We start from the raw sequence: 25,942 nt of genomic DNA on the forward strand, positions 1-25,942 counted from the left end.
CATAATAGAGAAATTCCGCTATGAGCGCCACATATGCTTGCGCCCAACAAAATCGCAACAACTGATAACAACCGTAACATCGGACATCCGAATGGCGTACATTCAAATTAAAAATATGTGAACATTTACAATTTAGTTTATTGTTAAATTATTTTATATTAATTTAATATTTATTATGACGGGACACTGATGCATCGTACCCGGATGTAAATCTGGTTACGATTCCTGTGCAAATAAACACCATTTTTGCTATTGGATTTTGCTATTGAACAGGAAGACTGGAGTTTGGATGACACTGTATAGTAGTCAGCGATCATGATTATTATTTATCCCCTGTAACAGACTGCATTTTCTATTATGTCACTGGTTATTTGTCTAAACAAATTATCCGTTTTTTTCAAATGTACTACTTGCCAAGATGCAATTAAGCAACCATAATATTCGAATTCTGTTAAACCTGTTGCACGACTAACCAACTTAACTTCCAGAGGTGGACTTATTCATTCAAATTTACATTTTTTAAATTTACAATTATTTACAAAGTATTGTATAATGGCAGATGTTTTTAAATTAATATTAACTGAATTATTAGAAAACAATGTTCTTTATTTTCCATGTTTCCAGCATAGAGAAGAAATAATTTTTTTTGCCATTAGGTATTATATTAATATTGAGAATGCGGCAATTTTCTCAAAAATGTAATGCTGAAACCAAAAAAGAAAATATGATTAAAAAAGAGGTTTCAAAATGTACATTAAGTTAGGCATTACTTAACTTAATTTGTACATAATACCTATTGTTTTAAATTAAAAAAATAATTTTTGCTTTATTACAATAGTTTGTGTTTTGTAGACATTTTTCTACTAGTTTTATTTTCTGATTTTTTAATACTTATCTTTATTTTATCATACCATACCTACATTAATAAAATAGTTAATTTTATCCTGGTCTGGATACATTTTTTTAGATACCTATTAATAAAGTACATATTCAACTAATAATTAGGTACAAAATATTTTGCTATACTAAAAACATAGAAGGCTGTTTTTATATTTAAGAAATAATGTTTTTTTTAATTTTTCATTTCATTTAGTTTTAACAAGTATGGATTAGGTACAATATATTATAATTGCAATATGTTATACTATATTTTCTCCTAACGTACCTATAATGATTATTTGTAATAAATATTATAAATCATTATTACTTAACCTTAACAAAATAACTGCATCAGACTACTGGTTTATTCAATATTATGATTTATGAAAGTATGACAGTAAATAACAATCATTAAAATGTTTTCATTATCCTAATTTCATTCATTATTAATTATAATAATAACTCCTATTTTATTTTTAATCAGTGAGAATATATTATATTGTATACTATAATAATATACTGTACAACATGATATAATTAATTATATCATGCAGATCAACTTGAAGTTAGCAAATTTGAAGTATTACTTGTTTGTATACGCTTCTACATTGGCGGCAGTAGAGCGCACGCACAGTAGCGACCCTAGCGGATTATTATTGAAATGGCAACAATCACACTGGTCGAGCAGTAGCCAGTGCTTACTATTATTATATTGTCGTGGTTAATATATTACCTATTAGCTACTATACGAAGGCCCAAAACTAACCCATACCCGGCCCGCTAATGACAAGGGGGGGGGGGGGGGGGTAGGCAATGCCCACCCTTCCCACCAGAAAAGACGCCACTGCTCTAAGCTTGGCGCTAGTGTGCCGTTGTTATATACGTTGGTAATATCACGGACCGTAAAAATCCAGAAAGTGGTAAACCGTCACGACTGGTTATGTTGGGAAGGATAACTGTGATGATTAGCTTAAAATTAAATTATTTGGTAACTATTGTGCTATTTTTATAAATATAATAAACGATTATAATACAATATCAACTGTAAGACTAATGACTAATAAGTAATAACTTATTAAATTCACCATGCGTATTAAATTACATAAAATGGTTTTATTATTAGAAATTTCAAAATAAGTTGATACTCGATACCCACCGCTGCATCACATAGCCACTGAACCGGAATAAAAGTATAGACGATAGATTACCAATAATTGCATATTATTTTATACATCAAAAAAAAAATATTACATTCTTGTCCACGAAATTTATTTCAAAAAATTATCTGGTCCACTTCCCACAATTTATTATTTTAATTTGGATTAGCGCGCGTTAGCGGTGTTTTGAAACTAGTATTAAGTTAAGTTACTGGAGGTCAGCGCTGCATTTTAAAATGTTTAATTCTTAGAATTTGTACGAGTAAAAATAAAATAAAGGTCATTTAAAAGACAAATCAACCCAAGTGACTTTTAAGTATTGTCAACTGGCTCTTTGTAAAGTTTTAGTGGCCCATCTTTACGCTATAGGATACCGCCTAGATATACCTTGTCCGTAATTATTTTTCTATTAATACTATGTAATAACAAGCGTGCCAGTTTAAAGTAAAATTAAAAATATTTTTTATTTTATTTTTGAAGTTCTTTTGAATAGTTCAAAACCTGTTGCATAGTACTTCATTATTTTCATAATGTACGTTGAGTTGCGTCAATTGTATTTTTAGGAGTAGGTTTGCCTACAAAGATTGGTAGTTTACAATAATAATTTATAATAGAATACAACTTAGGAATTTAGGACAAGTAGATAGTAATTCGGCACAATCTAGATAAATTATTTAAAAATGTATTTATATATATATTATGTATTTAAATGTATTGTTTGTCACAAGTGCAGGTTTACCGGAGAATAGTGATTTATAATCAAATACACTTCAGAGCCGTTTTATGGCGTTCGAAAAACGATTCAGAAGTAAAGAACCATTGGAAAAAAAAAATATATATATTATATTATGGAGCACTAGGCATATTATTTTTTTGTGTGGGGACCACGGGGCTTATATAGGTAAATAGACGCCGGTTTAAGTATATTATATTCAACGGTGATAATAATTATTGTTGTAATTATGGTTGTTGTTGTTGTTGTTGCGCCGAGGGTATTGCCTCCACCCATTATTTGGACGCCACCTCCACATGGACTCTGGGTGATACCAGTAACCCTCGCCGCGATGGTACGTCCACCCGTAGTTTTCGCCAAATTGCCTGTCACCGGGCGATGGCCGTGACGGTCTTGGATACGACCGGTATCTATTACGGTAGCCCTCTATGTCGTCACGAGCGCAAGACACTTGATGCAAGACCAAAAGTACAAAAATTATCTGAAAACGGTATATAATAATATAATCATTATATTAAATTACTAGCTGATCCTGTGCACTTCGTTGCCCGTTAAGTTTACCAACTCTATATATGATTCAAACTTTGTTCAATTCGTTATTTGATATTCGGTGTATGGTGTTCAAAATTTATCTTAACTTTTCTGTTGCCCGGAATAAAAATTCTGATTCGCAGCAGTACCATTATCAGGTAGGCAATGGATCGCGGACCCAGTACTGTTTGTACGCATATAAGTTTATGATTAAACTCTAAAGTATCAAAGTTATACCAAGTTCATTTTGATATAATACGGTGGATTAATATAATCAACTAATACAATATAATCCGATGAATAAAAAAACCAAATTTGACCCTTTTTAAATAAGCCCATCTTCTTCTCAGAGATCTGCACACAAACATTCAATTATGTATAGTATAGCTGATCCTGCGCACTTCGTGGCCCGTAAAAAATGACAACTCTTAAAAAAATTGTGATTGTTCAACTCCTTTTTGGTGTAACTCACAGCAGTGAGTGCAACTCGGCCCCACCCTAGTAGGCATTGTGCGAGAATTCGATTTGATGCATTCTTGTACCTGATCTGCCCAATTAACCAATAGCAACCAATAATAAATAAATACTATTTCTATTAAATATTTCTCCTATAACTAGTAGAAACCGCATTTATAAACAAATATTATTTCCATCGTAAATCTCAAAATCCCTGTTTAAGCACTTCTATTAATTAGTCGTAGCGTGATGTTATATAGCCTATAGCTTTCCTCGATTAATGGACTACACAACAAAAAAATAATTTTTCAATTCGAACCAGTATAGTTCCCGAGGGCTGAGACTAGCGCGTTCAAACAAACAAACTCTACAGCTTTTTATTATTAGTATAGATAATAACGATGAAAACCTGTTGGATCCAGACATCCAGTATACCAGACCACAGAGATCCGTGAGCCAGTTCAAAAAATATGCAGGAACAGGAAACTCGCGGAAACCCTAATATTGGATTCTGAGCCGAGCGATAAATGCATTGGTCTTACAATGTAGTTGTCCATGTCTTATTATTTTTAAAGTAGAACATTTTGTATAGCATTTAAAAAAAACCTTCAATCGTCCACCTCAAGAAAGGATTCTGGTGAAAAATTTGAATTAGTTTGAATGGGGGTTTCCATTTCCCGTCAAAATAAATTAATACAATATTTTCGATATTTTTTGAGTATCCAAAAAAAAAATGTCTACAAGAAACTTAAATTAAATTTTTATGAGCGTCTGAAATTTATATTTTTACAACATTTGATATTCACTCGATTTTCTTATTTTATTGTAATTAAAAAACGAATGACTGTAGATACTTGAAAATTTCACTGAATGTTTATATTAGCATTTTCTATACACCATAAAATTTTGAAAATATTTTGACTCTTTTTGAGCGTTTAAACATTCAGTCAAAATTTCATGTCACTACGGTCATTTGTTTTAGAGTTACACCAAAAACCAAAATCGATTTTCTCAAAAACAGATTTTGCGTAAAATTCCCGTTTTTTCTTAATTTTTCTTTTGTTTTTACGTCGCTTTTGAAAAGTACTGGGAAATTTTTACTTTTGACCCCCCAAAGTACCAACTACTAACTACTGGGAAATTTTTAAAAAATAAAAAAAAATTATAAAAAAAAATTTAAAAAAAAAAACACACATCATTGTAAAATCAAACATTCATCTTCAACTTCGCTCAGAATCTAAAAAATAAATATAAACTTTTATAAAGTAATTTGAGGAAAAAAATATTTTAATATTATAATATTATGTTACCTAACAGTCTTGTTAAGAATACTTTTTAAATGTGGATTATTTGAAGAGGCAAAATGATACTTTTGCCCCCATAAACATTTCTGGTGGGGGGGGGAGTAAGTACCCCCTTCCCCCCGCAATTACGCCACTTTGTGTACCTATATTGTTTGAGAATTTCGGATAATGTAAATTAAATAAGCCCATCTTCTTCTCAGAGATCTGCACACAAACATTCAATTATGTATAGTATAGCTGATCCTGCGCACTTCGTGGCCCGTAAAAAATGACAACTCTTAAAAAAATTGTGATTGTTCAACTCCTTTTTGGTGTAACTCACAGCAGTGAGTGCAACTCGGCCCCACCCTAGTAGGCATTGTGCGAGAATTCGATTTGATGCATTCTTGTACCTGATCTGCCCAATTAACCAATAGCAACCAATAATAAATAAATACTATTTCTATTAAATATTTCTCCTATAACTAGTAGAAACCGCATTTATAAACAAATATTATTTCCATCGTAAATCTCAAAATCCCTGTTTAAGCACTTCTATTAATTAGTCGTAGCGTGATGTTATATAGCCTATAGCTTTCCTCGATTAATGGACTACACAACAAAAAAATAATTTTTCAATTCGAACCAGTATAGTTCCCGAGGGCTGAGACTAGCGCGTTCAAACAAACAAACTCTACAGCTTTTTATTATTAGTATAGATAATAACGATGAAAACCTGTTGGATCCAGACATCCAGTATACCAGACCACAGAGATCCGTGAGCCAGTTCAAAAAATATGCAGGAACAGGAAACTCGCGGAAACCCTAATATTGGATTCTGAGCCGAGCGATAAATGCATTGGTCTTACAATGTAGTTACTAGTTGTCCATGTCTTATTATTTTTAAAGTAGAACATTTTGTATAGTATTTTAAAAAAACCTTCAATCTTCCACCTCGATAAAGGATTCTGGTGAAAAATTTGAATTAGTTTGAATGGGGGTTTCCATTTCCCGGCAAAATAAATTAATACACTATTTTCGATATTTTTTGAGTATGATTACGATATACGGTCTTCACCTAGTGTAGTCTCTATGTCATACTAAGCAATATAACTTTACCATTGTATTTCCCCACGTATGCCAGAATAATGTATTCACATTATTTATTAAAAAACTGCATTTAAAATTAAAGTACGTCCCCATTAAGCCGTAACTTAGCCACTGATTCATTATTAACACGACCATAAATGCATGAGTACATTTTATTTTTATTTTAATCAATTATTTTATAAAAAACTCACCTTCAATATCTACGTGGGTTTAGAATTTGTAAAATGAAGTACAGATCGATGTTTATTGTAAAATGTCAAGTTTGATGTTTGAATAAACAAAAAACTCCACGAAATATTATTACTTAAATTAGGTAAGATAAATAATAAATGAAGAATACATAAAAAAAAATTGGGAACTTACTGGATTTATGTTTTTCAAAAAAATCACTTTTTCATTTAGGTAAACATGTAATTAGCATCAATAGGATAGGATACCAGCGCACTATATTATCTCTCTGGCCCACGTGCAGACAAAACGCATTTATGCAGAATCTGTTTTTTTTATGTTTTTGAGTAAATTTACATATAATCATCTATTACAAAAACGATATTCAAATAATAATAAAATATTAAACATATATGTCATACCCTCAAAAATATTATCCCCTATAATATTTGTAATAGATGATTTTACTCTAAAACTATTCATTTTTTAAAAAAAATTCTTTTTTTCATAGATATTTAAAGTTTTAGTTAAAAGTTTTTTAATAACAATCATTAATTTAATATTGTGATATGATCAAAAATATATTTTTATTTCTATACTACCTATATTAGTATTGGTTTTAATTTTATAGCGTTTGTTTGTAAAGACATAATATTATATTAGTAACACTCGATTATATGTTAATGTGGCACTGTGCCTGTTTGGTATCCATATGTATTAATGTACGAGTATTATACTGCCTCCAATATTTTTCTCGAAACTTTTATGTTTTTATTATTTAAATACATAGGAATATTATACTTACAGAAAAAATTATGATTCTTTTCATGTTGTATTTCAGTAGCTATCAGGTGATAAAATAATAAAATGTGTCTTACTATGTGTTAACTGTCAAAAACAAACTGAAGTTTTCAAGAAATTTTTTTGGTTTTTATACGTATCAGTAGCTATTAAATTGAGGATGGTAATAAAGTTAACCTTGGGAATCAGAAATAATCTAATTAAAACATATATCACCTAAAAATCTGCATGCATTTTTTTAGGTGTAATTATATACTGTATAATTATTAATAAATTATAGTTTCTAATCTCTGTGTACAATATTTTTTGGAAACTCATAATTTTATAAAATTGTTATTTCAACTAGAAAATGCCGTGACAAATATACTTATTTATAATCTGATTTAAATATAAATGTTAAGTATACAATTCTGGATATAATTACCTATATATATATAGGTAAATTATAGGTAAATTATAATTTATAATAATTACCTAACCGTCCTAACCTACCTTACCACGACTAACTAAAAGGCAATTTTGGATCATGGAAATTATTCACAGTTATTTTTGCTTAAATAATAAATGTCAATAAATATGTGCAATGATAAAATCATCCGATAATACGAGATAAAAACGAATATTATAGCAATTATTATTTGCAACCTGCAGCAGGTTGATATTTAATATAGAAATAACAGAATCATTTTAGGTAGGTATAGATACATTTTTAGAATCACTGTTATAATTTATACATATTATGTGTTGTTAGTGAGCATATGGAAGTATATAGTTACTATTCACAGTTATTATTGTTATAATTGACATAAAAAAAAATTCCAGAAAGTCGTCATTACTACATTATAATGCAGTAATAGGTAATGGTATATTATTTATGTTTACGATACACTTGTGATAATTATTTTAATATTTTTTTTATAAATAATTATACAGGTATATTATGCATTTATGTATTATAGTATTAGATTTAAAAATCTGATAAGTATACGTATACGGGACATAAAACAATTATGACATATGAAAAAAAAGTAGAAATACATAATGTCACATTATCATAATATGAAGGACGATGAATTAGGCAGGCTGTGTGCACAATATACATACTTTTAAACAATGTAATGAATTATAGGTAATATTAATATTTAACTGTCGAAATTAAAATCTTTATAAAATAATTTGGACTACCTATATAGGTTTGATTTATATATTTGATATATTTTGATGTAGTTGTATGTTTATGTATGCCCTTAAGGATACTATTATGGTATATTAGGTTTTAAATTTCGAGTAAGGACATTGTAAGTATTTCCAGCAAACGCATTATTCTATAACAGTACCTACTACGTTTAGGTTGATTAAAATGAGTATATTATTGTTATTTTTTAGATTCTGAGCGAAGCGATGAATGGATTGGTTTTACAATGATGTGTGTTATTTCTTTTATTTTTATTTTTAATTTTTTAATTTTTTTTTATTTTTGTGTCTGTCATCACCTTTTAGGACAGTAAAAGTCCTTGGATTTTCTTCAATAGTAACTTTTCTGATAGGAAAGTGAATCTAGTTGGTACTCTGGGGGGTCAAAAGTAAAAATTTCCAAGTAATTTTCACAAGCGACGTGAAAAACAAAAGAAAAATTAAGGAAAAACGGGAATTTTCACGCAAAATCTGTTTTCGAGAAAATCGATTTTGGTTTTTGGTGTAACTCTAAAACAAATGACCGTAGTGACATGAAATTTTGACTGAATGTTTATAATATTATTTTCTATACACCATAAAATGTTGAAAATATTTTGACTCTTTTCGACCTGTTTACAGACAATGTCAGTTTTCAAATTTTTTAGTTTTTTTTTCTATAAATATCAATAAAATTTTATCTGTTGAGTAAAAAAGCTTGAAAATTTAATAGAAGGCTCCTAGGTTATTGTTTCAAAGGCAGATGAAAAAAATTAAAAATCCTTAGTTACAGTTTTTATTTATAAGCATTTAAAGTTCAAATTTTGACAAAATACGGAAAAATCACGAAAATTAGCAAACTATTTTGAGTTGAGAATTCATAAAAATTTTTCTTTTTAAATCTAAGATTTGAAAATGTAATATAAGATTACTCATAAGTTTGTCTACCTTTATCAAAAAAAAAAATGTCTAGAAGAAACTTAAATTAAATTTTTATGAGCGTCTGAAATTTATATTTTTACAACATTTGATATTTACTCGATTTCTCATGTAAGATGTAACAATTTTCTTATTTTATTGTAATTAAAAAACGAATGACTGTAGATACTTGAAAATTTCACTGAATGTTTATATTAGCATTTTCTATACACCATAAAATGTTGAAAATATTTTGACTCTTTTTGAGCTGTTTACGGACATTGTCAGTTTTCAATTTTTTTAGTTTTTTTTTCTATAAATATCAATACATTTTTATTTGTTGGGTAAAAAAGCGTGAAAATTTAATATAAGGCTCCTGATATATCGTTCTAATAGCAGTTGAAAAATATTAAAAATACATAGGCACAATTTTTTTTTATAATCATTTAAAGTTCAAATTTTGACAACATTTATCAAATTTATAATTTATTAATTATTTTGTGGTTAAAAATTTATAAAATGTTTAACTTTTATGGCTAAGGATTGAAAATTTAAAACAAGGCTCCACGTAAATAGGTTATAAATAAATTACTTTATTCACAATAATATCATCAATTATACTTGGTAATATCATAGGCTGACTGACCGTTTTCGCTCAGAATCGTTTTTCTTATACAATGATATTATATCATTGAATTCAAATTTAACACCATCCATTACAGTGACCCACTTGTAACCTACTGTACAGCAGAGCGACATCCACTTATCCACCTTTTTACAAATTTTTAACTATAACCATATTTTTTTTTTTTTTTTATTCATGGTACAGCATCAACTGCTAAAGTTATTAGCTTGCAACAAAAATTGGTAATTAGTACATAATAGAGTATAGTTATACAATAAATTCTTAAATTAAATTATACATATCAATTTGTTTAAAAAATATGATTATTTTGTTGGTATTGTCATGGATAGGGCTGAGGGCTTCAAAGAGGTTGTCGGGCAATTTTAGACTTTTTCTGGTATCTGTATGGATGCGGTAGTTGATAAGGAGGTGCTTGACTGTGAGAGGTTCTCCGCAGGTTAGGCACATTGCTGGTTCTTCTCTGCGCCATATTTTTTATTATTAATGTTGCTTCAATTTTGTATCTTCATTTTAGTTTCTTGTTATATACCGTACTCAATATCCTACAGTAGTTCCAATGAAGCAGGATAACATTATATCTTATAATCTTATCGACGTTCAAATGTAAGTATACACATGGCTTAAATTAAACAGTAGGTATGCATTTTAGATTCTGAGCGAAGCGATGAATGTATTGATTTTACAATGATGTATGTTTTTTTTAAAATTTTTATTTTTATTTTTGTGTCTGTCATCACCTTTTAGGACAGTAAAAGTGCTTGGATTTTCTTCAACAGTAACATTTCTAATAGGAAAGTGAATCTAGTTGGTACTTTGGGGGGTCAAAAGTAAAAATTTCCCAGTAGTTTTCAAAAGCGACGTAAAAACAAAAGAAAAATTAAGGAAAAACGGGAATTTTACGCAAAATCTGTTTTTGAGAAAATCGATTTTGGTTTTTAGTGTAACTCTAAAACAAATTACCGTAGGGACATGAAATTTTAACTGAATGTTTGTAATTGCATTTTCTATACACCATAACATTTTCCGAATATTTTGACTTATTTTGAGCTGTTTACGGACATTGTCAATTTCAATTTTTTTTAGTTTTTTTTTTCTATAAATATCAATACAATTTTATCTGTTGAGTAAAAAGCTTGAAAATGTAATAGAAGGCTCCTAGGTTATTGTTTCAAAGGCAGATGAAAAAAATTAAAAATCCTTTATAGTTCCCGAGGGCTGAGATTAACGCGTTCAAACAAACAAACTCTACAGCTTTTTATTATTAGTATAGATAATAACGATGAAAACCTGTTGGATCCAGAAATCCAGTATACCAGACCACAGAGATCCGTGAGCTGGTTCAAAAAATATGCAGGAACAGGAAACTCGCGGAAACCCTAATATTGGATTCTGAGCCGAGCGATAAATGCATTGGTCTTACAATGTAGTTGTCCATGTCTTATTATTTTTAAAGTAGAACATTTTGTATAGCATTTAAAAAAAACCTTCAATCGTCCACCTCAAGAAAGGATTCTGGTGAAAAATTTGAATTAGTTTGAATGGGGGTTTCCATTTCCCGTCAAAATAAATTAATACAATATTTTCGATATTTTTTGAGTATCCAAAAAAAAAATGTCTACAAGAAACTTAAATTAAATTTTTATGAGCGTCTGAAATTTATATTTTTACAACATTTGATATTCACTCGATTTTCTTATTTTATTGTAATTAAAAAACGAATGACTGTAGATACTTGAAAATTTCACTGAATGTTTATATTAGCATTTTCTATACACCATAAAATTTTGAAAATATTTTGACTCTTTTTGAGCGTTTAAACATTCAGTCAAAATTTCATGTCACTACGGTCATTTGTTTTAGAGTTACACCAAAAACCAAAATCGATTTTCTCAAAAACAGATTTTGCGTAAAATTCCCGTTTTTTCTTAATTTTTCTTTTGTTTTTACGTCGCTTTTGAAAAGTACTGGGAAATTTTTACTTTTGACCCCCCAAAGTACCAACTACTAACTACTGGGAAATTTTTAAAAAATAAAAAAAAATTATAAAAAAAAATTTAAAAAAAAAACACACATCATTGTAAAATCAAACATTCATCTTCAACTTCGCTCAGAATCTAAAAAATAAATATAAACTTTTATAAAGTAATTTGAGGAAAAAAATATTTTAATATTATAATATTATGTTACCTAACAGTCTTGTTAAGAATACTTTTTAAATGTGGATTATTTGAAGAGGCAAAATGATACTTTTGCCCCCATAAACATTTCTGGTGGGGGGGGAGTAAGTACCCCCTTCCCCCCGCAATTACGCCACTTTGTGTACCTATATTGTTTGAGAATTTCGGATAATGCACTAACGACTACTAATACATTATGGGGATTCGATACCGTAATTTTCTGTTTTTGTCGAAAACACACGCGATACAGGATTTTAGACTGGTTCTTTGCCAAGCATACGCCAGGGACGAACCGAAGGGGAGTCATGGGGGGGGTGTTACACCCCCCCCCCCACTCAGCATTATTTGATTTTCAGTCGGCAAAATGGAATTTATTTTCACCTGAATTAAACCAATTTTTTTAAGACGAGGAAAAGAAAATTAAATAAATTGTTTAAATGTTAATATTGTTTAAACTCAATATTTTCGTAATGAGTTATGGAGCGGATTCGCAAAAGTATAGCGATTTTCGTACAAATAAATAAATGTAATAATTTGTAGCCTTTTTTATTCATTTTAAATATAAATAATTATCAAACAACAAATAAATTGAACATACCGTACATTAACAGTCAATTAGAAACTCACAAATACTAATACTGTACCCACTTAAAAAAATTATGGCAATCATTTATTTATTATTATATAAATTTAACTATTCAAATAAATATCGCAACTAAGTTTTGACATACGTTATCAAAATGGATAGCTTTTAGCTTTTAATCAATTGCAACCTAACTTTTTTAATTTCGGTTATACAGGCCGCAAAAGAAACGTCGATGTATGATACCACGGTTGATGTATGTTGTGTACAAAACAAAACCGATCTATTATTCAATCTGTATTAATAATTATTATTATAAAAAAATGGTTTTATTTTTTTCTTTCTATATATTTTTAAATTTTATCATTGGGCCCCCCATTATGGGTTGGGGCCATGGGCCCGTGTGTTTAACACACGCAACACACTCGGTTATTGCGGCACTGTGAAGATATAGCTGTTTCTTCGGCAACGGCGGCACTCTGGCTAAGTTTTACTGGGAGAATCGATGTTTACACGTAAGTTTGTTTTCATTTTATTTTGGGGCTTACATTTACTTTTTAGATTTAAATTAAATATTTATTGCCACGGACAATCTGTTAACTGGGTGACGTAGAAGCATTAATACGTTTAATCCCAAAAGCGCAATGTATAAAATACGCGATACCGAACAGTCCAAAGGCCGTCTTCGTTTCACCACGTCAAGTTTAGTACGTATACCTTTTTGCATATACTATACGCCGGCCCATTAATAGTTACTCTATTTATTGAAGTTTGTACTTATTTGTTTATTCGTTGTTGCATATAAATTACAAAGTGACAATCGAACGACTGGAATAATTATAATATCAACGGCACACGTTAACTCGCTGACGGAAAATTTAGTAATTATTGCTGAACGCATGGACATAATAACGAAATCGTATACAAAGCCGTGTCGGTACACAGCACATTTGCACAATAATACATAATATTATATTAATACACAAATACATATTTTGTTTTTATACAATAGTACCTATACCTACAGTCGGTACCTACGACAGTCTCACGTATAATATGGTACAACCGAAAATACCTATAGTCTATACACTATATAGGAAATTAACAAGCGTAATGTGGGTAATATATAAACCAACTAAAATAAAATTTTCACGTCGGCCGTGGATATCCAACCGACCTCTGTAGGTGCTTCGGCCGCGGAATTTTCACGCACGGCCACATTAGGTAAAGACACAAGTCTCTTGTTCGTCGGAAAACTAAGGACATCGCTGCTTTCCGACGGTTTCGGCATATTCGACCGATGATCGTCGACGGCCGGTACCATCGAGTCGGCCGTGGATATCCAACCGACCTCTGTAGGTGCTTCGGCCGCGGAATTTACACGCAAAGCCATATTCGGTAACGATATAAATCTATTGTGCAGCGGCACTCTACGGAAATCACAACTCTCGAGCGGTTTTGGTCTATTCGACCGAAGCTCGTTTGTAATAACATTTGCATCGTTTCAGTCTTGGATAGCAACTCGATATCTGACGGCTTCTTGTCTTGAGTGGCAATATTTTACATACTGATATTTGATTATGTAGTTACGTGGAATAAATATATTATACTAAAATTCGATTTTAACTTTTTTTTTTTTACACGTGTATGTAGTTTTTGGCAGATTTTCAAGTGGGCACCCGTAGGTATCTGCCATGCCCTGGCGGGGGATGGCGGCACTTGTTCTCCGAACACCGTGACTTGTCCGAAGAAAAATGCCGCCCATGGCCGAGGAATCAAACTCGGGTCAGCTCGGGCACTCCGTCCCCCGATTTTAACTTTTATGGCGTAGGTATTAACAATTATTCGTGATTTTTGTAACAAATGAATACTGAAATGTGACAAGGGCACAAATTATAGATTTTCGAAACACTTAATATGCACCTTGCAACAAGATGTTTGTTATTTTTGTAAATCTTAATGTATTTAAATTGTTTAACATATGTTATACGGTACAACAATCATTTATTAAATTCATATTTTTTAGTTATATCTACCGCTCAAGTATAAACCTATTTATCGAAATTCAATATTCAGTCAGATATGACCGTAGCAAAAAACAGCATCTTGCAATCAGGAAATGAAATAAATTATAATACAATAAAACAAAATATTTCTAAAAGTGTGTTTCCCAACTTATACAAGCTTCTACAGGTAGCCATAACTATACCAATCAGCTCGGCTACATGTGAGCGAAGCTTTTCTGCAATGCGCAAAGTCAAGACATGGCTGCGCACGAGTATGCTGCAAGAAAAATTTAATAACTCTTCAATATTGTTCATTGAAAGAGATATCAATATCAGTATTGAGAAAGTTATTGATATATTTGCCGATAAAAATAGATTTATTGTATTAAAATAATAAAATATTTATTTTATTATAAATTAATAATTTTTGAAGTGCATATTATTATATAGTTAGTAATTCATATTTAGTAGTTTTGTTATTTAGTAATTTAGTAGTTGATGCTTACTGAAGAGTGAAGGTATGATAGATATTAGAGTGGGGGTGTGGGGGCAAAGCCCCCACTGCTTACTTTGCAAAGCAACATTTAAGCCCCCCTCAAATTTGATCAAATCTCCGCCTATGGTGTCTGCTGGCTTGATTAATGTCGACTAAATGGTCGTATAATGATATCAAATAACATTGATAAGTACAAATATCACTATTGACTGTGGCGTGTAGCTGGACGAGGGAAGGGGGGGGGGGGGGTGTTTTGGGTGTCACGACACCACCCATCCACTCATAGTTGTGTTTCAATATTATATTAAATTGAAATACCCATTTTTGACAAATCCCCGTTACGTGCCTGATTATTGTTGCAATGTCGATCTCGCCGTCGATAATACCCATCGTCGCATCTTCCGAGGAAAAAAATACAGTATAAGTATTGATTTTCTAAAACCGGACAATTTAATCGAAAATTGGATTCCCCCCATGATCTTGGCCTGCTGCGATCTCGTTTTTGTTTGCGGATTGCGGGTCACGGCGACCACGAACACTGAGAACGAACCGTCGATAAGGAAAAAACTTTATTCCGAAAATACAACGGCATGGTTTTTTCCCGATCCCGAAAACGATCGCCCGGATCAGGGACGTAGCCAGGATTTTATTTCGGAGGGGGTCAAACAAAAAAAAAAAAATAATAATAATAGTAATAACTAATTTTAACCATTCTATTATTAATCAATCAAAAATAATTAAATTCGTAATGACTTACTAGTTACTATATTATGCTAGCTATGTTATGTACATATTGTAAAAAAAGTATCGTATAAATAAAAAAAATGTAGGTATTAATATAACATAGATATAATAAAATTTATAATAATAATTTTCTTTTTGATTTTGCCATTATATTCAACACTTCTTTTGGTGAAACTGATATTTCCCAATGAACTGATAAAAGAGTCAGCCCTGTTAAACGGTCATTTCCAATTTGGTTTCGAAATAGTGTTTTTACGATTGAATCTTTCCATTTTATGAATGGTTTGCTAATTAAAGATCCAACTTTTTGATTCGAACCTTTTCCAACATAATCTTTACCAAACAAAACACAGTATTTACAAAAGGCGCCATCTATTTCTTTAGAATACGCCAACCATTCCCATTTTTCCAACCAATTATATTGAAATTTTAGTTTCTTTTTATTAAATTCTCGACTAGGAAAAGTATAAAACTTAGTTGGAATAAATAATGAATTTAAAACATTACTTTTAAAAATATTGTTATTGGAAGTCGAAGATTTATTTTGAAATAATTGATTTGAAACAGTTCTAATGTCAATAATACTAGTACTCACAACATTTGATCCATACATTATTGAAGTACTGCACACTGGTTGATTATGTTCTCGACTTTCATGTTGATTTAAAAGCGCACCAGTAAATGGTTTTTTTGGTTTAGGTTTAAAAAAATTGTCAAGTGCTCCTCTCTTCATATTTGATTATTATAAAACAAAAAACGAAACAGAAACGAGCACAGAAATAAAACGAAATAAAATTTACCGTAGGTACGTTTATATTATGAAAGTAGACAAACATCGACTGACGACAGACGAGTACCTATGGTATAATATATTTTACTTTAAATTGTATACACGATACGATTAGTATAACAATAAAAGATAAGGTTTACGATCTAGTCAGTTGATAAAGGACAATCATGATTATTATATTACAAATCTATCTTAACTTAGGTACCTACTAATTAGTACTGTGTCATTTCTTATCAACATGGTTATTATAGAGTTTATAGTTTATACGATTATACGTGGGTTTATCGTCATCTACCTCATACCCAGCTATTTGGTATACGTATAAAAAAAATTTCGTCGATGACATTTCGGGGGGGGGGGGGTCCGGACCCCGTGGACCCCCCTCTGGCTACGTCCCTGGCCCGGATTCTGATTTTTCCACATCCTTGCACAATATTATACAGAAATAATCTTAAATCATACCAATTGGGATTTAATGAAGCGATAAGAATTCTAAAAACAGATTTGAATTTGTCGTAAAGTCTATTTGAAATCAACTTTCCTTAGATTTTTGATTTTAACTTCTCCAAAAATTAAATTGCGACAATTTTTAAATACTCATTTTTAATACGACATTCTTAGGAATTTGGGGGATAATATCAAACATGTGGGAAAGTCGATTTCGAGTAGACTTGACGACAAATTCAAATCTGTTTTCAGAATTCTTATCGCTTCACTAGTTCAATTGGTATGTTTGGCAAAGAACACGTCTAAAATACTATGTCGCGCATGTGTTGGACGAAAACAGAAAATCACGGTATCGAATCCCCTTTACAATAATACAAATTATGTAAAATAATACCTACCTACACAATGCACTATTATTAATCATTTATTAGTTTATTGCCGTTGTGCACAATGCAGATCACCCAAAACATTTATATTGAATACAATTGCATGGGTAAACGTATTTTATAGAACCATAAGATGTCAATAAAACGCAAGTGTATATTTTGAAACATAGGTATTCGAAATAATTATAAAAGCCAATATAAATTCTCAATTTTTTTTACACATATTTTATTTTTTAAGAGAATTTCTTTCAACATCTATAATATTAAAAATTGTAATTCAATAAAATCTTATACAACCTTATACACTAACACATATAAATATAATATATATATTATATTAAAACTCGTTATCACTCGTACGTCTAGTAACAACACATTATTGGTATTGATTTCGATTTATACATGTTCATATTATTTTGGACAACAATAATGTGATGATCGTTAGTTGTTATTGTATAACACAATAAATTTAATATTATTATATATTTTATTACATTCAAATTTACTTTCCTATTATTTTTTTTCATTAGTACTTAACAATGTTAAAAAAAACATTTTACGCTTTGACTCAATTATAGAAAGCACCATTACTAAACCGTAAAAAATGCGTTTTTATAATACATTGATTTTGATTTTTACACTCTAGCCAGATTTCATCGATTTTTTTCAGAAATCTTAACCACAATAACGTACCTAACTCTGCTAACATTTATAACAAATAATAAATCCAATTTATATATATAAAAAAAAAAAACACAAGTATTTGAAACAAACTTACTATAAGTACACTAATCGTTTATAATTCTGTTAATTAATTATCAATCGATTAGCCTGCACGATCACTCTAATACGTGATTTTAAAACCATCAAGTATCTCGGAAGTAGGATCAAATGACGGTTTTTTTTAAACTTTTAAGAATCACTGACACCTCACTTAAAAACTTAACTTTAAATTAATTTACATTGTGCAAAAATATTTTCCGTGTATGGTGCTCACACAGCACGTGGAATTTTCCATCACGAAGATTTTATATTTATTATTTTTTTTTTTTTAATAATTGTATTTACGACTAATGGCGCCTATGACTAGGTACATAATGAATGGAGCGCGAGAACCTATTTTGTAATGATTCAATAATGAGGTTCTAAAATTTAAAACTCAATAGAAAATGGTTTATTTCCGTTTGTTTACCTACATCTGCATCAGGTGTTGAAATTTGGCAACGATAGTTCCTACCAAGAAGATAATTCTATAATATATTATAGGTAGGTACATGAACATAATAGGTGGGGGAGTGGAAACGTTAGTTGGATACGCACGTAAACAGTAAATTGACGTTTGAAGTATTTATAAAGTACCTATATACGCAATACGCCAAATACCAATGAAGACGACACTAAACAAATTTTCGGTTAGTCCGGGGTATCATGTATCGGTTACTTTTTTTGAACATGACGTATCAATGACTACCTGTATATTTTATTATTGGAGCTGCACTGACAATGATCATAAAAGTGGTTTTATTGGACATTTTATAAATTTTAATATTGTTAACGTATTGTATTTAAAAAGTTGCCTTTTTGTGAGATTTAAAAGCCAATATAAATTCTTATTACTTGATGGTCTATACATTTTTAAAAGATTTTCTAAATATTCGTTTAATTTGTGTACATAATATTACATAATATAGTCATTATTATAGATCATAGAAATGAAAATAATTTCAAATATTATCGAAACGAAGAATTTACAGTCAAAGTAAGATGTCAGACTTTTGGTTCTTTTCTTGTTTACAGTAATATAAGTTATTATAATATGATATAATACTCGATATTAAATACAAAATATTATTATCATTTAATGGTCACTGATTTCAATTATTAAAAAACGAGAATTTATTTTAAATCAATCGTATTAAACGCTGAAGTTCAGCTCAGTGATCCACGTTACACCCAACGTGTACAAAACTATTGCATAATTATAATAGCTCCGTGGACCAGTTATACTGATAACTAAAAAAAAAATAATCACATTTAAGCATTCTTTTTCGGCAACTTAAATAATATTCACATTATACATTATGATATAGCGTAATATATGTGTCGAACAACACAAATTAATAATATTATCTTATCGTTAAAAATTATACAAATCGTATGTAATATAATATAATATAATATAATATAATATATGCCTTAAATTTAAATTAAAATTTCCCCATCGAGTGTACACCTTCGGTCGGGGGCGGGTGTGTTCATATCATATTAGACTAAACGGTACGGCGTACAATGCCAGGGGATGTGAAAAGTTTTAATCCGACTTAATGGGCTACGCGTGATAAGACAACGTGAGATGAATTAGATGTAGCTGGTGTATCGCATGACGTCTGTCCTATCCTCGCGCGTGTCTTATATATATATAATATAAGTAAGCAACGTGTAGGTTTCTATTTTCTAAAATAGCTTAACCGTGACCATTAGACCATAAAGATGCGATTGTGTAACTGGACATAAATTAATGGTGGACGGAAAAGACGACAGTCAGTTGTTATTTGTTTATCTTTGATTTCGTCAACTGAGTTTTTTGTATATATATATACTATTCTTATATATATATATATATATATATAAAAGAAAAACAAGAATTAATTAATTGTTAATCGTTTCAAATAACTTGAACATTTTAGTGGAATTACAAAATAAAATGGAATAACTTTTTCTCGCAATCTCACGATAAAATGATTTAATTTGATTTATACAAGTAGAGTAAAATACGTCATACATTTTACAAAAAGTTTGAAGAGTCGGGAAAAAAATGGAACATTTTTAAAACGCTATTTATTTTATAACGGGACATACAATTAAAGGAAAATTACATTTGACGTATTTTGGTTTGTTTAAGACACTTATATTTTCCAGTTCTGGTATATCTATATATGTATGGTATTAGGTTAACGGTCAAATTCAATAATGATCAGCTTAACGACTATTATACAAAAGCATTAATTGGGTTTTAAAGTCATCGAACCGGCAGCGATTTCGGTCAGAACTTTCCATCTCACCCTGTTTACCATACGGTATGTCGTTATAGTGGCCTTTGCACATATGAATATCATACAGTCTTGGTGACAGTAATAATAATATATTATGCACATAAGATATGAGTAATTAACGTCCGTAAACGATGTTTAATATATTCGGATATCATATATGCACTTGCTATAGGCCGTATCTACCGTAAGTCATGTATTAGTTTTTATACAATTACTTATCTACATGGTTGTCATAATGTAACGGAATATAATATTAGCAATTATGATGCTCAAACGAAGATTTTAATGTAATGAAAAACGAACATTGAACTGCGAAGTACTTACAATTATTATTTGTACACTTCGTACATTATAGATATTGTATGCGAATGATTTTGAAAAACACTATAATATAGGTTCGAATCGCGGGATGTGCACGCAAACGGATTTCATTATTCGCCGTGGTGATACGCGATGGTGGTAAACATATGGCTAAAAACACGAAGAACAGAAGGAAAAAAAAACGACATTGAGCGTTTGTAAGTAAGTAAGTAAGTAAGTAAGTAAGTAATTAACTCGAACGGGATCGACGAAACGGACAGTGGTTGCAATATCGACGGGTCGCGGAAAACGCCGACGGAGTTTTGTGTTTGTTTCTATGAGGTATAAACACGGTATAATGTTATAATGTTATGTGAGAAAACTCGACTTGCTCTTTCGATAAATTAAATTTGGATGGAATCGATTCGTGCGCGTCGGACACGCGAACAGATTTCCCCGACAGATTTCGTATAAGGACCCTGTCTCTTTGTATCTGTCGGGTGTATGTGTGTGTGTGTGTGTGTAAACAAATGAATCAAATGGTTTCGTTTAAAGGTAAAATTGAGCATGGAGTGTAGAAAAAAATTACAAAATATCGATTGAGACGGTAATCAATATAATAATGTGGAGTGGACACGTTTCATTTATTATATTATAGTTTTCGGGAGATCTGGTTGAGTTTACTATTTTAATAATAATCATAATAATTGTATTTGATGCGAGTAAATGCACTTCAAGTTGAGAGAAGATTTGGACTACACGACGACTACGTATAGAGAGATTCGTGTAAAAAATAAACAGAAAAAAAAAATACTCGAAAAACCGATGAACAAAAAACAACAGTGATGACAAATAATGATAAACAAACAAAAAGACAAAAACGAACTGCAAAATGGAAATCGTTTGATGCGAAACGTATAAATCCAAATACACAAAACGCCAGCTCGCTTGTCTTTTATAATAATAATAATAATAATAATAATAATAATAATAATAATAATAATAATAATAATAATACGACGGCGGCGGGGGCCGCGGTCGGTGACTCGGCGGCGTGGCAAATTACTTGTCCTCGTCCACGCCCTCGCGGAACAGGTACGTGGACCAGTAGGACATGTTGAACATGGCGAACACCATCGGGAACAGTATGCGGGATATGACGTCGATGCGTTTGGACCTGGTGGGGAACTTGGACATCCACGACTTCCAGCACGAGTTCTTCTCCATCGGCGGCGTCTGGTGGATGATCTGGCTCATCTTGTCCCGGGACATCATCAGCTCGGGACGCATCAGCGGCTTCTGCGGAAATACACGGCGCGCGCGCACCGCGACGGTCGTTAAACGTCGTTATTGCGGCGACGAGACGGGCCTACTGCGCTCGTTGTCGTACGGGCGCAAGCCGTGGGGGGGGGGGGGGGTAGGGGACGGTTTGGAATTGTTTTTTTTTTCGGCAAATCTCTCTGCTCGCGGAGAACGAAAAAGTTTGAAAAAAAAAAAAAAATTCCAAAAAACCGTGTAACGTATATACAGGCGACGTTCCGACAAATCAGAATATTGCGCTATGCTAAAAGCGAATCGTTTTACTCGCGCAAATCGATTTTCGTGATTTTTGAAAGCTTCCAAATAAAATGGGAAATAGATTAGAATCGAAATTGTTGTGGCCGGTATTAACGGATCCCCCTATATATACGTCACTGTTTATCACCGTGTTCCGCTAGAATCGTATACATTTCCGTTTTCCTGCGATATGGGGGTTATACATTTATGATAATATGCTCATAGTTGTCAACCAAACGGTATGAAAACAAAATGTTCATACTTCCAAAGTACTAAAATATACTAACGAGCTTTCTCGAACTTCAAACAATTGGATGCGGATATATGATGACAAAAAAAAAAAAAAAAATGGTGAATTTAAATTACCTATGCTTTTAAACATTTAAGTTTAAGTCGAAGTGTAATCATAATATAATTCATGCTTATGACATAATATCATATTACAGTAATAATATAAAATTACCTATCTATATCAGTCTTGTTTTTGCAATTGTCTATATGCGTGAAAATAAATAAATTAACCCTATAATTTCAACTATAGTGCACTACTATATACCTATATAGTCATATATACTTTTGTGACACGCAAAACCGACTTACTGATTCAAATACCAGAAATATGCACAAAATTGCACATGCACCCAAATCCAATTGTTTGAAGAAGAATCTCTACACAAATTTTATATCATATTATATCCAAGTATAACATTTTTTCAATGTATTAGACAATTTTTTTTTTTTGAATTGTGCAATGAATATGCTGAAGGGAATTGGTCGTGATCTCGTTTAGCGGAAACGAGTGACGGGCGGAAAAGGAAAAGGTATGATTTTAGCGGAAACACGGGTTATGTCCGCGTAGCAGTCGCGCACCCAGGAATTTTTTTGTCGAGAAAGTGATTTCATATTTTATTTGTTAAACTTTACACCGCGTAGATGTCAAATAACAAATATTAAAATGTAAAGTTCAATTTAAACAATACAGCAACATTAATGCAATGTGTAAAATAAATATCTCCGCAATTTCCTTGTTGACGAATTTTAAAATTAGTTATAATTCAATTTTGTTTTTTTTTAAACTGTCGGAAATCATCTCGACCTGAAAATGTATTCTTGAAATTGTATGCTAATTTCTTGGATGGCTCGGACATTAAGTACACGAATTTTCTTCTGGGTGCGAAACTATACATAATTACGTGTACCTATACATAAATTATTATGATTTCAAAATACCGTATACATTAAATAATATATAATACGAATGCACATAAGAGTACGTATTCGTCATTGATACGGTTGATTTAAAAAAAAAAATTTAAAAAAAAACATTCGGGCTAGTGCCAAGCTTTCGCATTAACCGTGTACGGACAGTTCCCGTGCGACATTCACGCTCTCTGTCCAGACTCGCGTCGTAATGGAAAATATGGTAAAATATGATTCGGAAAATATTGCAGTCGGTTCGTACATTATTTCTATCACAAAATTATGTGCCAGTATACGCGTATCGAGTATGGACAAGTTCGTTTTTTAAGATAAAAAATTTCCTTGAAATTTACGACGCATCAAGAGGAGGCGGTGCCATGTCGCCCGAGAAACTGTTCACCTAAAGGATGCAGACCATGCGGATAATGCAAACATTGATTCCCAGCTTTTCATTTGAAAATAAATAATGAAAAATGCGTTTGTAAACAAATTAATAATAATATAGTCAAATAACTAAAATCAAATTATACTTGAATAAAATTAAACGATTACAGGTACGACGAAATACTGCAGCATCGGTAAATGCATAAATAAACAGTTCGAAAATGTTAAGAGTTTAAAATGTCGTGAAGTGGATTTGGATTCGGGAGCAATAATAAATAATAAAAAAGAACCCAATAAGTGCACTACAATATGTTTCTAAACTCGAACTATAACAACCGACAGCTTATTATATTATTATTGTGTTAGGTGTTATTGTATTTTAAGGGTTTTTTTATTTTAATCTCACTGATTGTTTCTATGTTTATCAATAGGTTGGCCCAATCAGCAAAGAAAAAAAAACATTTAATGAAATGTTATTGTCGAAATCTTTTATTTAAACAATTTAATATGTGTTCCGTTGTATAGTGTTTGGTCTGTTCATATAATATAATAATTATATCAGAAAATCAATACCATAATAATTTCAACCAACTAAAACGAATTTTATCCACTTTGAAGAGTAAATATTAAGATATACAATTAATGTATCGGCAAATATATAATATTACCACATATAAGGATCGTATGGTAGAATAGAATGGAACAAAATATTTTTATTTTGCTTTGTACAATTAATATGTCTTTCAATATTATGAAAATCACGTTTTGAATTAAGGGGGGGGGGGTCCACATTACATCGTGTCGTGTAAAATAATTTCTTCCGATTGGCTGAACCGAGTGGTTCAATTAAGGTATACCATGTGGTATATCGTTATTTTATCATCACACGATACCAAGACGTAATCAAACGATTCTGCGTAGTTGAATATTTCAACTTTTGACTGCGTGGAGAAAAGTTATGTGCAAAAAAGCGATAACTAAAAAATAAAAAAATTATAAAATGTTATCATCAAGTACAATATTTATATCATTGGTATTGCACTTTGATATACAGAATATAAAAAACGCACGACACAAAGGCATACGGTTATTAAAAACACAACACGACACGGTGTAAGTGTGAACTTTTACGCGGTTTGTAAAAATTATTTTTCATCTAGAATCAATGCACATATTATGTATAGATAATGATTTTTTTAACACTGGACATTCATTATTCAAAAAAAAAAAATATTGACTTTCACTCGATTGTAGCATTTTATATTGCCCTTTTATTTAAGCATTAACTAATGTCTATTAATAGATAAAAAAAGTAAAAACTGTTCGTTTAACATTCGACACACTATTGTATAGTTGTATTGTCGTGTTGTACCTACATACCTATTTCCTGTATATTACGTTTTTATATTCAGTTTCAGATGACAAAATCTAAAATAAATTGCCGTTTAAAATCCAAAGTTGATTCCTACCGGTTTCACCAATAAAAAACAAATGAGGATATCGAAAAAAAAAAAAAACAAGAGTAATATAAAAATAATATCGATAACTGCGTATTATTACGAGTCTCAAATTTCCCACAGCAAAATTTCGAGGAGAGTCAATATTTTTCGGAATGATAATATGCACGTTTACTGTTAAAATAATCATTTGAAAGAGATGAATAACTATTTACTTGCGGTGCTCGCGGAAAAGACGCGATGTGTGTCGAACGAATACGAAATTTAAGTATTAATCCAAATACTCGGGGGGTTGTAGTGACTTGTGGCGGTTGTGGCGGTGAGATGATGGAGGGGAAGTGTTGGCAAATACAGGGAGATTATTTAAGACTGAATTGCGGAATGCGTTTGTTAATCTTTCAGAGTTTGCGTGTGTGTGTGTGTGTGTGTGTGTGTGTGAGGGTGTTTGAATCTAAAGCCAACGAAAGTAACTGGTCCGTGGTACGATAAAATAATAACGAGTCGAAA

At 31.0% G+C, this 25,942-nt stretch overlaps 2 protein-coding genes and 1 pseudogene across 7 annotated transcripts in view; 1 reads left to right on the top strand and 2 right to left on the bottom strand.

The window, feature by feature from the left end:
* Positions 1–237: 237 nt before the first annotated feature.
* LOC132944735 (uncharacterized) lies at positions 238–763 on the top strand (annotated as a pseudogene).
* A 2,001-nt stretch (positions 764–2,764) lies between these two features.
* LOC132945884 (uncharacterized) lies at positions 2,765–7,206 on the bottom strand. Its single transcript, XM_061015687.1, has 2 exons — positions 7,123–7,206; positions 2,765–3,250 (listed from the first exon to the last, which is right to left on the bottom strand). Exons 1-2 carry the CDS (start codon positions 7,144–7,146, stop codon positions 2,969–2,971), a joined length of 306 nt encoding a protein of 101 aa, XP_060871670.1. The 5' UTR covers positions 7,147–7,206; the 3' UTR covers positions 2,765–2,968.
* Positions 7,207–21,821: 14,615 nt separating this feature from the next.
* The window catches only part of LOC132945882 (glutamate-gated chloride channel), a 37,149-nt gene continuing 33,028 nt past the window's right edge, over positions 21,822–25,942 (bottom strand). For all 6 annotated transcript variants that reach the window (XM_061015682.1, XM_061015680.1, XM_061015681.1 and 3 more), the window contains one exon: positions 21,822–22,136. In XM_061015682.1, coding sequence (XP_060871665.1) covers positions 21,900–22,136 — 237 coding nt within the window. In that variant the 3' untranslated portion in view covers positions 21,822–21,899. The remainder of the gene's footprint in view (positions 22,137–25,942) is intronic.

Source organism: Metopolophium dirhodum, chromosome 5 (assembly GCF_019925205.1).
Source record: "Metopolophium dirhodum isolate CAU chromosome 5, ASM1992520v1, whole genome shotgun sequence".
NCBI classification, from domain to species: domain Eukaryota; kingdom Metazoa; phylum Arthropoda; class Insecta; order Hemiptera; family Aphididae; genus Metopolophium; species Metopolophium dirhodum.

Bases quoted from the DNA above. Each gene is read 5' to 3' on its own strand.
- LOC132945884 (XM_061015687.1), bottom strand. From the start codon at position 7,146: ATGAAAAGAATCATAATTTTTTCT. The intron at 3,251-7,122 runs GTAAGTATAATA...TACCGTTTTCAG, and splicing joins AAAGAATCATAATTTTTTCT to ATAATTTTTGTACTTTTGGT.